This window comes from Lichenostomus cassidix, unplaced genomic scaffold (genome assembly GCF_008360975.1).
Source record: "Lichenostomus cassidix isolate B80296 unplaced genomic scaffold, HeHo_3.0 HiC_scaffold_584, whole genome shotgun sequence".
NCBI classification, from domain to species: domain Eukaryota; kingdom Metazoa; phylum Chordata; class Aves; order Passeriformes; family Meliphagidae; genus Lichenostomus; species Lichenostomus cassidix.
This window is the reverse complement of record NW_028147582.1, coordinates 175-13361: the sequence shown is the minus strand read 5'-3', so window position 1 is coordinate 13361 and position 13187 is coordinate 175. Positions and strand designations below refer to the sequence as shown.

The following is a 13187-nucleotide window of genomic DNA, read 5'->3' as shown; positions in this document are numbered from 1 at the left end:
CAGCCTAAACGAGGCCAAAAGGCTTGGATCTCAACATTCCACCCCTCAGAATCTCATTCCAAAGTGCCTTGTGCAAAATTTGAATTTAGAACTTGAATCGCTGCTCACTTGGTATCTTTTTATTTTTTCCTGATCCAATGGTCTTGCATTGCATTGTTCTAGCAGGAGACAGAGGAAAGAGAAAACCTGCACTGACCCCTAACAAATAGAATATTTATTCTGAGATAGATTTGGTGTGATATCTTCTGGTCTGGATGTAAAACCTCAGCGTAGTGATTATGCAAAATCCCCAGTGATGACGTGGGTTAGATTTGACTCAAAGCGACAAATATTCTGCTGATTTAGTCAACTCAAGTGCTCTCACATGCCCTGAAAACTGCTCCAACTCATCCTGAGAGATCCTGAGAGAAAAAGTGCTGAAAAATGCTGAAAAGTGCCAAAAAAGTGCTGAAAAAAGTGCTGAGAAAGTGCCAAAAAAGTGCCAAAAAATTACCGAAAAAGTGCCAAAAAAGTGCTCTCTGAGTAGCAGCAATAACTTGTGTTTCACCATCAAAATGGTTTTGTGCCATTAAAAAAACCCTTTTCCACCAGCAAATTTCCTTTTCTCCTCCTTGACAGCCTCGTACAACTTTCAGACTGGCAGGAAAAATAAGAGAAACCATAATCTGTGCTCGAAATGCATTACAGAGAGCAGATCCTTCCTTTCTTAGCACAATTATTGGTCTCTGAGTGTGCAGTGGAGGAACTGATTGACCTCAACCCACAACCCCAATGACAACCACGACCTGCAAGTGAATTCCGATTTCTGTCAATCCCTCTGCTTTTCTCTAACCTTTCTTCCCCCATTTCCACAAAAAGAGGGAGATTTTGTTCATTTTGCCTGGCATTTGAGTGCCAGTGTGTGTATCTGAGTCCCCCCAGCCTGAGCACTTTCCTGGTGTTTATTGCAATGTTGTGAACTCAGAGTTTTTCAGCAATCTGTGGTTCAAAACTCACTCAGAAAATTACATTTCTTCCCTGAGAGATTCCGACTGTTCCCAGGGTCTCTTTAACATCAGGCCTTCAGGCTCACAATAATGAAAGAAAAGCAAGATTTTACAGCCTGGAGAACAGAAGGGAACTACCCCAGCACAAATAATACTTTTTTTTTTTACAAGATTTCCCAGCCTGAGCTGACTGTAATTACATGACATCCATGGAAAACACAGTTGCTGCCTAATGCCACCACCTGCTTGGAATATCCTCTTTATATCAGCATGGTTTCATCATCTCCTTGCAGTGTGATGCCACAGGGCCTCATGATAAAGACTTTATAACACATTTTAGAAGTGCCAGCCTGGATTAATGGCACAACCTGCATTTTCTGGGTTTTTGGAGCACCAATGGCACACTAAGTGTCATTTTTCTCTGCACCTGTTTCTGTTGTTGTTTTCTTCTCCTTTTGTCTAAACAACCTACAGGTATGTTGTGTATTTTGCCCATTTAAGTCACTTATGGCCATCCTCTATGGAATTGCTTCAAAATGGAGTTTTCCTCATCTTCTCCAGTCCTGCAAGAGGTAGAATAGTGGAGATAAAGCTTTCTGTGCTGCATGGTGCTGCCAGGGCCTCACAACCATGATTTCTTCTCTAATATCCCATCTAACCCTACTCTCTTCCTTTATTTTTCCAATTCTTCCACCTGTTTCCTCAGTCACACAAATCCCCTTTACTCCCAGTCTACAATTCTCACCTCTCTCTTGGCTGCTGCTGCTCCATCCCTGGGGATTTGTTTCAGCCAAAAAAGGTTAATTTTGTGCTCTCCTCATGTTGGTTTCCATGTCTCAATAAATAAATAATAAATCTGGAAATCAGAACTGGTTGAAGAGTGAGGGTGGGAGACTCACAGCACCAACTCCTCTTGCCCTGGCTGTGCTGCAGAGTTCAGCTGGGAGGTGCTGGATGGAAACTGCTCTGGTGACTGAAAACTTTCTGTGAGTTTGATTTTGGACACTTTGCCAACACCATCAAAGCTTGACTGGGGTATTTTCAGCATCAGAGGACCTTTTTGGCATCAGAGGGCCTTTTCAGCATCAGAGGCTCTTCAGGAGACTCTGAAATATTAAGATTTTTTCTCTCTATAGGGTCCTGCTAGCAAGAAGTGAAAGAGCTTAACCTGAAAAAAAAAATTCCCAAGCTCCTGGAAACATTTTAATTTTTTTTTTTCTTACCGTGTTATTGTGGTTTGCTGGGTGTGATGTTTACACAGTTTGATGAAAAGGGTTTTAGGAGAGATGTGGTCTCTGTCTTGGCTTCCACAGGGAGGATCAGCCCTGAGGTTTGTGTTTGCAGGAATTTCTCCTCCAGCTCTGTTATCTTTCCAATGCAATATTTGGGATGGACCTGCTGTACCTGCTGGAATTTCGGCTTCTGGTTCCTTTCTTTGTAACAGATGAAGCATCAAACCACAGCTGGAAAGTGTGGTGGGAGGGATGAGCTCAGAACCCAAGGAAGGGAGACAGAGGAAGGAGAATTTCCATGGACTGAACATTTTTGTTCATAGCAATTGATGCCTTAAGGATTTTTAGCTTCTATTCTTCACATATCTGTAGCTTTGGTGTAGTTTTAGGCTCCATATAAAGTGCTAAAAACCTCTGCTGCCAGCATTTTAGACAAAACAATTCCTCTGAGTGGAAATCCAAGGACATTTCACTGCCTCAGAGCCCCAAAATATGGAAATAATAGTGAACTGGGGGAGCAGCTTGGGGCTACTGACATCATCAGCTGAAGGTGTAATTGGAGAATTGAGGCTCAATATGTTAACAGACAGAACTTATAAATTGTGAAGAACTCATGACTCACTGTCCATTTTGGGTGTAGCCTCTGGACTAGGCTTTGTCTGCCCTGAATGCACCTGAAGGCCTTTAATAAATTAATCTGCTTTTTATTCTCTTGACTCTGCCTGGCCTCTGTTTCAGTCAATCCTGGTTAAGGCACCCCAGTGTCTGTGTTTGCCATGGGCAGATTGTACAGTGAAATATTCCAGGTTTTTGGGTCTGTCCTGTGGAATGGCTCACTCCATCCACCTGCAGAGAGCAGAACAGCTCAGGGCTGCAGGACAGATTTCCCTCAGAATATCTGAGATGGATTTTCCTAGAATATCTGAGACAGATTTGGTGAGATATCTTCTGCTCTGGATGTAAAATCTCAGCCTGGTGCTTAAGGAAGAACATCCAGCCTTGCTCCTCCCATGGCTGTGGAGTCACAGATGTTGTCAGGCCAAAACTTCCAGGGTGGGTATTAAATCCAGATTATAACCATCCACCTGCTTCTAATCTTCCATTGGCCTCTTAATTAGAGCATTAATTGCTTCTTCCCCTAGACCATGAAGGGGCTGACAGGCACAGCACAGCACAGCTCAGCCCTTTAGGCTCCTAATTCAGAGTCACTCAGTTCTGCTCCCAGGTCTGGGAGGCCTTTGGATCAGGTTGTACATCAAACCTCAGATCCACATGGACAGGGGATGTCTTTTCACTGAATTTCCATCACTGATGGATTTGGAATACTTGAAGGATGTTTTAGATCCCTTTGGAGGGCAAAGGAAGATGCAGCAAGGTTAAAATCCCTGTTTTGGGTCTTAAACCCTGGATCTTGACTAATTTAAAATCCTGCTTTAGTTGTGATCAGGCCCTGAGGGGAGTGCAGATTTAGAGCACTAAATAAATAAATAAATAATTTTATAGCACTAAATACATAAATAAAGAGCAGATTTAACCTTTGACTCAAGGTAGAAGAGCATTTTCCTTAAAATCAAAGCAAAACCTTCCCCCCTTCAGAGCTGTGGAGTGTGGCTGCTGCCTTTGAAGCAGATTTTTGGCCAGACAAGAACCTCTGACTGCCTCAAAACCTTTGGCTTTGGACTCTTCTCCACTTTTTCATGGCATCTGCCACAGCTCTATTGGCAGTTAGAGACTCATTGCTGCACTTAATATCTGAAAAAGTGCCTAATTTGGGCTAATTCGTTGTCTTCCCACTGGAAAAGGAGACTAATGGAAAAAGAATTGGAAAACCATGGAGAGGGAAGGAGGGTTTTTCCCACCCTGGAGATCTAAGTGTAATAAATTCATACTTCTTATGCAAGGTTGCAAAAAAGAAAAAAAGAAAAAGAAAAAAAGAACCTAATGCTGGTTAAAAAAGAATGCCAGCACAATTTAATTAATTTAATTGGAGTGGCTGAGTCATAAATCTTTTATGTTCTGGTGGTGCCTGGCAGCTGTGCCAGAGTCAGATGGATTTTTCTCTTTTAGGGGAAGCTCCTCTCTCTGACTCCAGTTCTGCACCAGTCAGAAATTTGGGATCAAAGCTGTCAAAGGGATTCTCCCCGAAAAGTCTGGGATGTCTTGTAAGACACAAGTTGAGATGATGATGATAATAATGGCAATAAGGACAATTCAGCAGTTGTTTTTAGCTGGGTTTTGTGCTGGCAGCTGGAATCAGAGTCTGTCTCTTGGGAAAAGGAGCAGGAAATCCATGGCCAATCCATGCTGGACACTCATCTCAACCTCCCTCACTCTCCAGAGGGGCAGAAAGAGGCAAAAAATACCCCAGAGTGTGAGTTATCCTTCCCACTATTCACTTCTGAGGAGTTAATGGAATTGAGCCAAGTATTCCCTCTGAGTTTGTTTTCTAAATGAAATTCTAGCATTCCTCTCAAATGTGTTCCTCATAACCACTGGAAATTTGGGTTTGGAGATCTCTTTCCTTTTTGCTTTGTTTTGAAGGTTTCTTTAAATCAGGTTTTTTTTCTGGTCTAGGTTGTAAGAACGGGATATCTCATATTCAACAATCCTACATTTATTAAAATCCTGCTTTTCACACGAAAGGTTTATGCCATTCAACAGAAATCCCAACTAAAGAAAATCACCAAAATCAAGAAGAAAAGAGATCTTGGAGAGCACTGAGACTTTCTTGAAGTCATTCTTGGGAATGTTGGGAATGAAGGAGAGGGAGTGAGCAAGCAAGAGTCCAAATTTGTGTTTGATTTTCCTTGGAATGCACTGATTTAGACCACTGAGATCCCTGCAATTCTTTGTGATTTGTTTTTCCTTCAATCCCTTGAGGACTTTTTTCAGTGGCCTTGGGAATCCTGGGAAATGTTCCCTGATGGGAGTTTTCAGTGCTGGCAGCTGCTTTCTAGGATAAAAAAAAATAAACTCATAAATTCTGTCTTTTTTCACGTATTCTATGTAGCCAGTGGTGTTTCTGCTGTCCCCAGCCTTGTCCTTTTTATTTACTAACTGTTGAGTTTGAATTTCTGGTTTGCTTCACAACTTTGCTCATTCTTCCACCTTTCAGGTCCCTTTTGGCTTCACAGCTGCTGCTCTGTTCAGTTTGGTGAAAACCTCCTGCTCAAGGGGAATAATCTTTCTGCTCCCATTCCTTGGAAATTTATGTCAATATTTGTAACTTATGGTTCTCAGGGAGTGCAGTGCAACGTGTTTGTCCTGCATGAGAATTCAGGGAGACAGGAGGAAACAGTATTGTACAGCTGGAAGGAAATAAGCACTGAGGGAAGAAGTGAAAAGATCTTTTAGAAACAGGGGAGAGAGCAGAGTTTGCCACAAATCCTTCCCAGGGTTTTGAGCTGCAGGCTGCACAGACAGACTTCATATCTGGAGATCAGAGTGAGTGGAAAAGGTAATCAACATGAAGGAAATCAGTTCATTCCAGCCAAATTCCAGGGGTGAGGCATTACCCTGATTCAAATCCATGCCTGGGATTTCACCTCTGTCATCCCCAGGCAGGTAATGACCTCGGATGACCAAAAGTGGAAGTCTAAAATTAGAAATACTGGCAAAATATTCCCTTTTCCAGGAAAACATTCCAGTGCTGACCCTGTTTTACCCTGTTGCAGGAGCAAGAGGACAAGCTGAGCTCACTCAAGTCGATGGTGTCGTCTCAGAAAGTGCTCTGGAATGGAAAAGGCACTTCAGTGGCCCCAAGCAGCTCTGCCAGGGGCTCAGGGATCACATCTGCACTTGGAGAGCAGGTGGAACATGTTCAGTGAGCTAATCCTGCCCGGGGAATGCTCTGCCCTGGATAGGGCTGAGGTGCCCTTTGCAGAGCACCCTCCCTCTGCTTCTGGGGATGGTGTGGCACAGGGACACTGGCACTGCTCTCTGCTGTCACTCCTGGGCTCTGGGATGGCTCTGGAGCCCCAGGGAACAGCAGGAACACCTTTGTGCCTTCAGCCTGGGCTAAAACTGGGAGTTTTCTCCTGGAAAACTGTTGCTGGGAGTTGTGCTGGGAGCAGAGGAGTGTCTGGAATCACAGGGTTTTTAGGGAGAGGCAATGGAGAAGGTGCCAGTCCAGCTTCCCACTGTGTCCTTCTGCTTGGGAAACAGGAGCAGGACAAAGCAAATTTTGGGATCCTGGGATTCCTCTGGCTGTGGGGATCATGAGACGTGCAAGGGATGATGTTTGCAGGCTGATGAGTGGTGAGCAAAAACAGGATTTGGGGTACTTCTCTCTGCCTGGCCCTGGTTTGGGAAGGAACAATATTCCCAGCTCAGGTCTGTGGGATCATGGGAAGAGCTGGAATCTGTCCTGGTTCCACCCCAGAGAGACCTAGCAGGGACTGCAGGGACAGGAAGTGCAAAATGAAGCTCTTCTCGTGCAGGGCTGATGTATGGTCAGCACAGAATTATTTAATAATATCCAATCTGCTAGGTAAGCCCTAAAAATGTGGGTTTTTATGGCTCTTACCTTTGAATAGATGAGTTACTGCTTGAATCTATTATATTTCAACATTTAGGGGTGAGGGAGCTGCTGGGGCTGTGAAGAGCTGAGAATTAATTGGTGACAAAGGTGGCAGAGATGGACAAAAAGCCATCATCAAACATTCAGGAACAGATTTGCACAGCACAGCACTACCCAGAGAATAAAGCTGTTAAACAAATGTGTGATCCCTTTTTCTTGAAAGTGAGATACAGCAAAATTTTAGTTGAAATACTCATAACCAGCACATTTTTTTTTAGTTTTGCTCCCTGATTTCTTGCTATTTTTCCTAGTTTTGACTACTGAGAAATTGTAATTTCCCCCTTTAAGCCTTACAGTCTCCTTCAGTGACCAAACTAATTTTTCCACCTGTAGAGAAAGTTTCCTGGAGGAAAAATCCCAGTGAAATGGGAATGCCTTTCCCTGCTGCCATTTAAAACCCATCCATGCCAATGCCCCTAATTCCCTGTATCAGAATAAATAAATAAATGACACTGAAATGTTGTGTTAGAATCAGTGAAATGAAAAGGAATAAAAGTGAAAGGAGCTGCTGGCAGCTCCAGGGACGTGGGGATGTGTGAGAAGCTCAACCTTGCCCAAGTCTAGCAGGCAGCATCAGGAGATGTTCAAACTCCTAAAATAGAAAGGAAAACTGCCAGACTGGAGAGCCCTCGTGTTCTGATCGTTCCTGAAACGAGGACAATCCAGTTGGGAGCAGAAGCCACTCATTCCTGACCCTGCTTCCACTGCATTCCAGTCACTGCACTTTGGTCACATCCTGGAGCACAATGAAATCCACTTCTGTCTGGCAGAAGCACTCAGGTGGCAGAAATCCTGGTGCTTCTCTTCCTTTCCCCTTCAGAAGCAGCTGGAGAGGATAAACATTTCTCCTTTGAAGAGCAGTGGAAAATGCAAGGGAAACTCTTACCCCAGCAATGTTTATCTGGAGAGGTTTTGAAGGGCTGGAGCTGCTGAAATCCATAGCAGAGGGAGGTATCTGCCAGGTCTGGGCAAGGACAAGGGGTAAAAATATGACAATTCATCCCAGAGAAACCAAAACCACCACAAATCAGTGGGTCAAAGGGGCTGCAGGGAAGAGGGGAACAGCTTTATACAATGTTTGGTCAAAAGCACCTTTTACTGGGTAAATAACCATCCAGGTGAATATTTTATTGCTTTGCACACATGTTTTCCACAGCTGGCAAGTTGTGTATGTTTCTAGATCTGTAAAATGCTCTCAAGCTGCCCCTGTGTCAGAGTTATAAACACACCCTATTGCAAGTTTATTTGCAAAATTATCCCTGTTTATTTGTAAAATTGTCCCTGTGAACCTGAAGTTCTCCGCCTGGCTTTGTTGTTTCTTTTTCTGACAGCTACAAATGTGCAGATTATTTTCTTTCCTCGGTGCTGTTTCTGTTCTCAGCTGTTTATTTTCAGGCAGAGGGAATTGCCAGAGAGTCACTGAGTGCACCACACTGGCCAGAAACAACCTCACAAGCTTTGTGCAGAATTTTCCTCTTTCTCACCTTTTTTTTCTCCATTTTTTTTTTTTTTACTCTCTTTCTCTCTCTCTATGAATTTCTTTCTCTCAGTTTCTCCTGCTATTGTACCATACCTGGCCAGAAACAACTTCACAAGCTTTGTTCTGAATTTTCCTCTTCCTCACCTTTCCTTTTTTATTTTTTTTTTTTGGTATCTCTCTCTCTCTCTCTCTGACTTTCTTTCTCTCAGTTTCTCTTGCTATTGTACATACCTGACTTTCCCACTCCACCTCCCAAATTTAAAAGGCTTTCCCTTTCTTCTTATGGGTCTATTCCCTTACCAGAATTCTCCATTTGGAAGCCTTGCTTAATTTTTAAAAATTCCTGCTTTGCTTATGATGATAAGACTTCCCTTAAAAAAATTTAAGCCTATGCTTAGGAAGAGGCTATTAAATGATCATAAAATACTCCTAATTGTAGATTATTTTAAATTTAAAACTCTGGCAAATGGGGGCTGCAAAATGTGGAAATACCAGCTGTGTTTTCCAGATGCAGTGAGCGAAGTTGGTTGGATTTTTACCTCTCATTCCTGGAGGCTCCATGGAACCCTCATGTAATTTATACCATGATTGTGTTGTCCCAAAATTGGAGGTTTTCTTTGACATTTGAGAGACAAGCATCACCATCAGCAGAAGCACAGAGACAAATCTTTGCGGAAATTTTATCCTTTGAATCTGAAGAAATATTTCGGAATGCCATTTTAAATAAAGAAATGAATAAAGCTGCATATTGAAAGATCTACAACAAATATTTTTTTTAAAAAATAGAGTCTGATTTTGAGTTGGATGATGTGTGGAAGAGTCAGATTGACTTCATGTTTTTTGGAAAATGCCTTGCTGAGGATTTTGCCCTCAAAGGGATCTTTATGGTGGAATGGATGGGAATAGCCAAGGTCTAGGGATCCTCCCTGGGGTGATGTTTTGTTCTGTGCCCTAGTAGGGACACATCCACTTCTTTTTGCATCTCAGGAACTTCTGGCAATCCTTCCATGGTCCTTGATTTGAACTTTCTGTTGAATTTTAGCTTGGTTCCTTATTTTAACGCCATTTAATAAAATGCATTATTCTTAATCGCCTCTCCTAACATACAATGCACACTTCACATGACAATCCATAAAAAAGTTGTGTTTCACTGGTAGATGTGATTTTGGAGCCCTTGAGGTGGAAAATTTTATCAAAGTATCTCACCTGTTCAGTAAAGCTTGAAACACAATAGTACCAACAATTAATAACAGTAATAGCAATTTTTTACCCTTATCATTTCCCATTTTTATTTCCCATTGAAGCTACAGCTGCTGTCAGAGGGGGAAAACTCTGAAAATAGCTGAAGGGTTGTTTTCCCTGGTCAGACTTGGGAGTGGCTTTTCTGATGGATGACTCAATCTGATGAGCTCAGCCTGGTTTGGATCCACCAGCAGTGACACTGGATGAGGACATTGCTAGGTGACATCACAGTTTCTTGGCTTCAGAGTCGAGAATTTTGTATTTGTGACTTTGTTGGCAGCAATGAGGGGTTGGACTTTGCTGCTGTGGGCAAAACTCCTTTTGCTGCTCTCACTCCGCATCGGGTGGAAGAAGAAAATGTGAATATTTGACAGACTAAATTGGCCTGCAGTGTTTGCCAGGGTGTCACTTGTAAATATTTATAAATTAAAAGAGGGAAAATGCCTGGTTTTGGTTAAAGGTTGGCCTGGTTGTACCTTCAACAAAAATAACTCAATGCATGAGGTCAAAGGACAGAACAAGAAGCTACTTCTGCACAAATACATTTTAGAAACTGTGCTGGTAATTCTGACATTATCCAATGGTCTCCCCTTGTACCTCAGCAGAACAGAGCAGTTTAAAATGGGAAATAGACCCACCCAGTGCAGGGAAAACCCTTTAATCCTGGATATCTTCCATGGGGATTTCAAATCACTGCATTCAGCTTCTCTCTTGATACGGACTGGAAAGGTTTGAGATAATGACAGATTTGATTTTTACCCTAAACTTTGCCAACCCAAGGGAGGTTTTGTGCTCCAGGGAAGGCTGGAGCACCCCAGAGAGCCCAGGGGTGTGCAGGGGTGCAAATGAGGTGAGGGAAGGGGGGAGACACGTGGAGAGTGGTGAGGCTTAAACCAACGAAATTTGCTGCACTGCAGAAATATTCTGCTTTTTCCTCTTGTAGGTGGCTTTGGTGAGACATTTTTTATTCTTCCACTACTTGCCAATCACTTTGCTGGGAAACGTGGTGTTCAGCAAACCTGAAAATATCCTCCACCCCCTGGGATGTCAAGTTCCCTCAGCTGCAATTCCGAGATTTCGGGATGGTTTGGGGAACAAACAGCAATTTCCTCATTGTCTCACCCGAAGGTGATGCAGATGTTTGAAATCTCAGTGCCTCCTGCACAGATCAGGAGCACTAAACATTTCATCTTGATTTCTCCTTCAGCACCACCTACTTCCTGGAAAATTTGGAAGCCTCGCATTTACCGCTTCAAATTCCCTGCCAAGTTCCTTTCAGTTTTTTATTTCTTCTTTTTTTTTCCCCCCCCCTGCTCCATTTTTGTCTCACACGTTTATTATATGGTGACAAATGCAGTTTTCTTCTGCCACCACATAATAGATGTGTGAAACACACACACACACACATGTTCTAGTAAGAGACTGCTCTTTATTTCCTGCCTCCAGTTGCAGAACATGAGTCAGGGTTGGAAAGGTTGTGCCTCTGTCAGAGCTGTGGGATCCACGTGCTCAAAATTCCCTGGGTTTTGCTGCAGTCATGGGGAAAAAATGACAAATCTCATTCTTATATTTCTATACTCGGTGTTTTCTCCTCCCCCAAGCGCATCAGATCTTCATTTTATAATCACCGTTCCCTTGCGTTGATTATATTTACTTATTTCAGACACTGATGCTGTTATTAACACGAAAAAATAATACCTCCAGCTCCTAAAACACAGATAAAAGCACCCTTCTATTTTTCTGGTTTTAATGGGAAGAAACATTATTTCAGCAGTGTTTTTGCTGTGCATTCCAAGCACTATTTTCTCTGCATCCAGTGCTTTCTGCTGCATAAATTGCAGGTAACAACCACCCAGCATCTCCACGAGGCTCAACATTCCTTCTTTACACATCCCAGCTCTCCGTGCTCTGTGCCCTTCCGTGGGGACACCAGTGAAATGCAGAACCAAGATTTTTTGTGAGCTAAAGTGGAATCAGCCCCATGTCACAAGTTAGAACAGAAAACAAGCGAAACAAGCAGGTGAAAAGAAAAAGAGAGAACTGAACTCAGCATCACTTCCTGCTGGATCCAAGCAGCCTTGGAATGCCACAGGGTTGTTCTGCAGTCACCCAGGGGTGGTTGGAAGCAGCAGGATTGTGATGCTTCTGCGTTAATTGCAAACAGAGTTTTGGAATTGAAATATTTTTTTTTCTTTCTCTCCTGAGCAGTTTTATCCCACAAAGTCCCTGCGGTTGGGCTGCTCCTGCAACAGAATGACAAATAACTGGGTGACACGCTGTGAAAAATGTAGAAAATGAGAGATGCTATCCCATTTTCCAAACAGAGCAGGAACAACGCTAATTCCGTTAGGCAAGATGGAACAGACAATTAAACTGGGCATGCTTTTAATTTTGGAGCTCACCAGAGAACGGACGCCTTTTTCAAATGTAACCACTGTGGAAGTGATTCCTTTAAAATGAAGCAAAACCACTGATTTTCCTTGCTAAAATTAAAGCATTTACCTCATACAAAGTATAAGAAATGTTACCTGTTGCCTCCACCATTCCTTCTAGGATTACAACAATTTCTAGCTCCTCTTTGGGCAACTGGGCTTTGGAAATCTCCCAGAAAGGACTCTGCTGGTTAATCTCATGGCTGATGATCAGTGGTGAAACCAAAAAGAGACGATCATCCCCTGTGTAATAACCTACGTTGATATCTGTCTGGTTGAGTGGTATAAATTCCCCCTCCTTTGTCTGTTTGGATTTGATCAACTTGGCTCGTATTGATGCCTCTACAATGTGTGAATTCCTAAGGTCTCCTACTCGGAACATCAGACACAGCTTTCCATCCCGCATGGAAATGACTGCGTTTGTAGAAAAAACCAAGGTCTCCGCCCTCTTCTTGGGTTGGGATATTTTCACAAACATGCAGCCAACCATGAAGGCGTTGACGATGGAACCTAGGACAGACTGCACTAAAAGCAGGATAATTCCCTCGGGACACTTGTCCGTGATGACCCGGTAACCGTACCCAATGGTGGTTTCTGTCTCGATTGAGAATAAAAAGGCTGAGACAAACCCATTGAGGTTGCTGACGCAGGGGGTCCACGTGCTGTCCCCTATGTGATCCATGTCCCCTCGCATGTAGGCAATGAGCCACCAGATCATGCCGAAGAACAGCCAGGTCACAGTGTAAACCATGACGAAGATCAGCAGGTTGAACCTCCACTTGAGATCCACCAGGGTGGTGAAGATGTCAGTCAAGTACCGGTAAGTCTCTCTGACATTCCCGTGGTGGACGTTGCATTTCCCATCTTTCCGAACGTACCTCTGGATTTTCCTCTTGGCACATTCTTTGCTTAGGTTTTTTGGCAGATCCTCTCTAGCTTGTTTGGGCAGCTTTGGTTGATGGATGGTGACAGGGCTCTCAATGTCCTGCTCCATTGAGTCTTCTTCCAGGACGTTGGCTGGAAACAAAAAAAAACAAGGAACAGTCGTTATTCCTTTTATTATTCCTCTAAATCAACACAGAACTTCCTGTGTCATGACTGGCAGGAAATTGCTGTTAATCAACAACATGACCATCCTTGTTGTTTGCTAACCCATGAGATTCACCACAAAAATTTAAATGATTCCAAGCACCCTCATTTCATTTCTAAACAGAAATAAAATGAAAAGCAAACTCT

At 43.1% G+C, this 13187-nt stretch overlaps 1 protein-coding gene across 1 annotated transcript in view; it reads right to left on the bottom strand.

Annotated features, from left to right (window-relative positions):
• The window catches only part of LOC146422026 (G protein-activated inward rectifier potassium channel 2-like), a 33083-nt gene extending 20134 nt beyond the window's left edge, over positions 1–12949 (bottom strand). Inside the window, exon 1 of the mRNA XM_085046800.1 lies at positions 12048–12949. Coding sequence (XP_084902926.1) covers positions 12048–12945 — 898 coding nt within the window. The 5' untranslated portion in view covers positions 12946–12949. The remainder of the gene's footprint in view (positions 1–12047) is intronic.
• Positions 12950–13187: the final 238 nt, after the last annotated feature.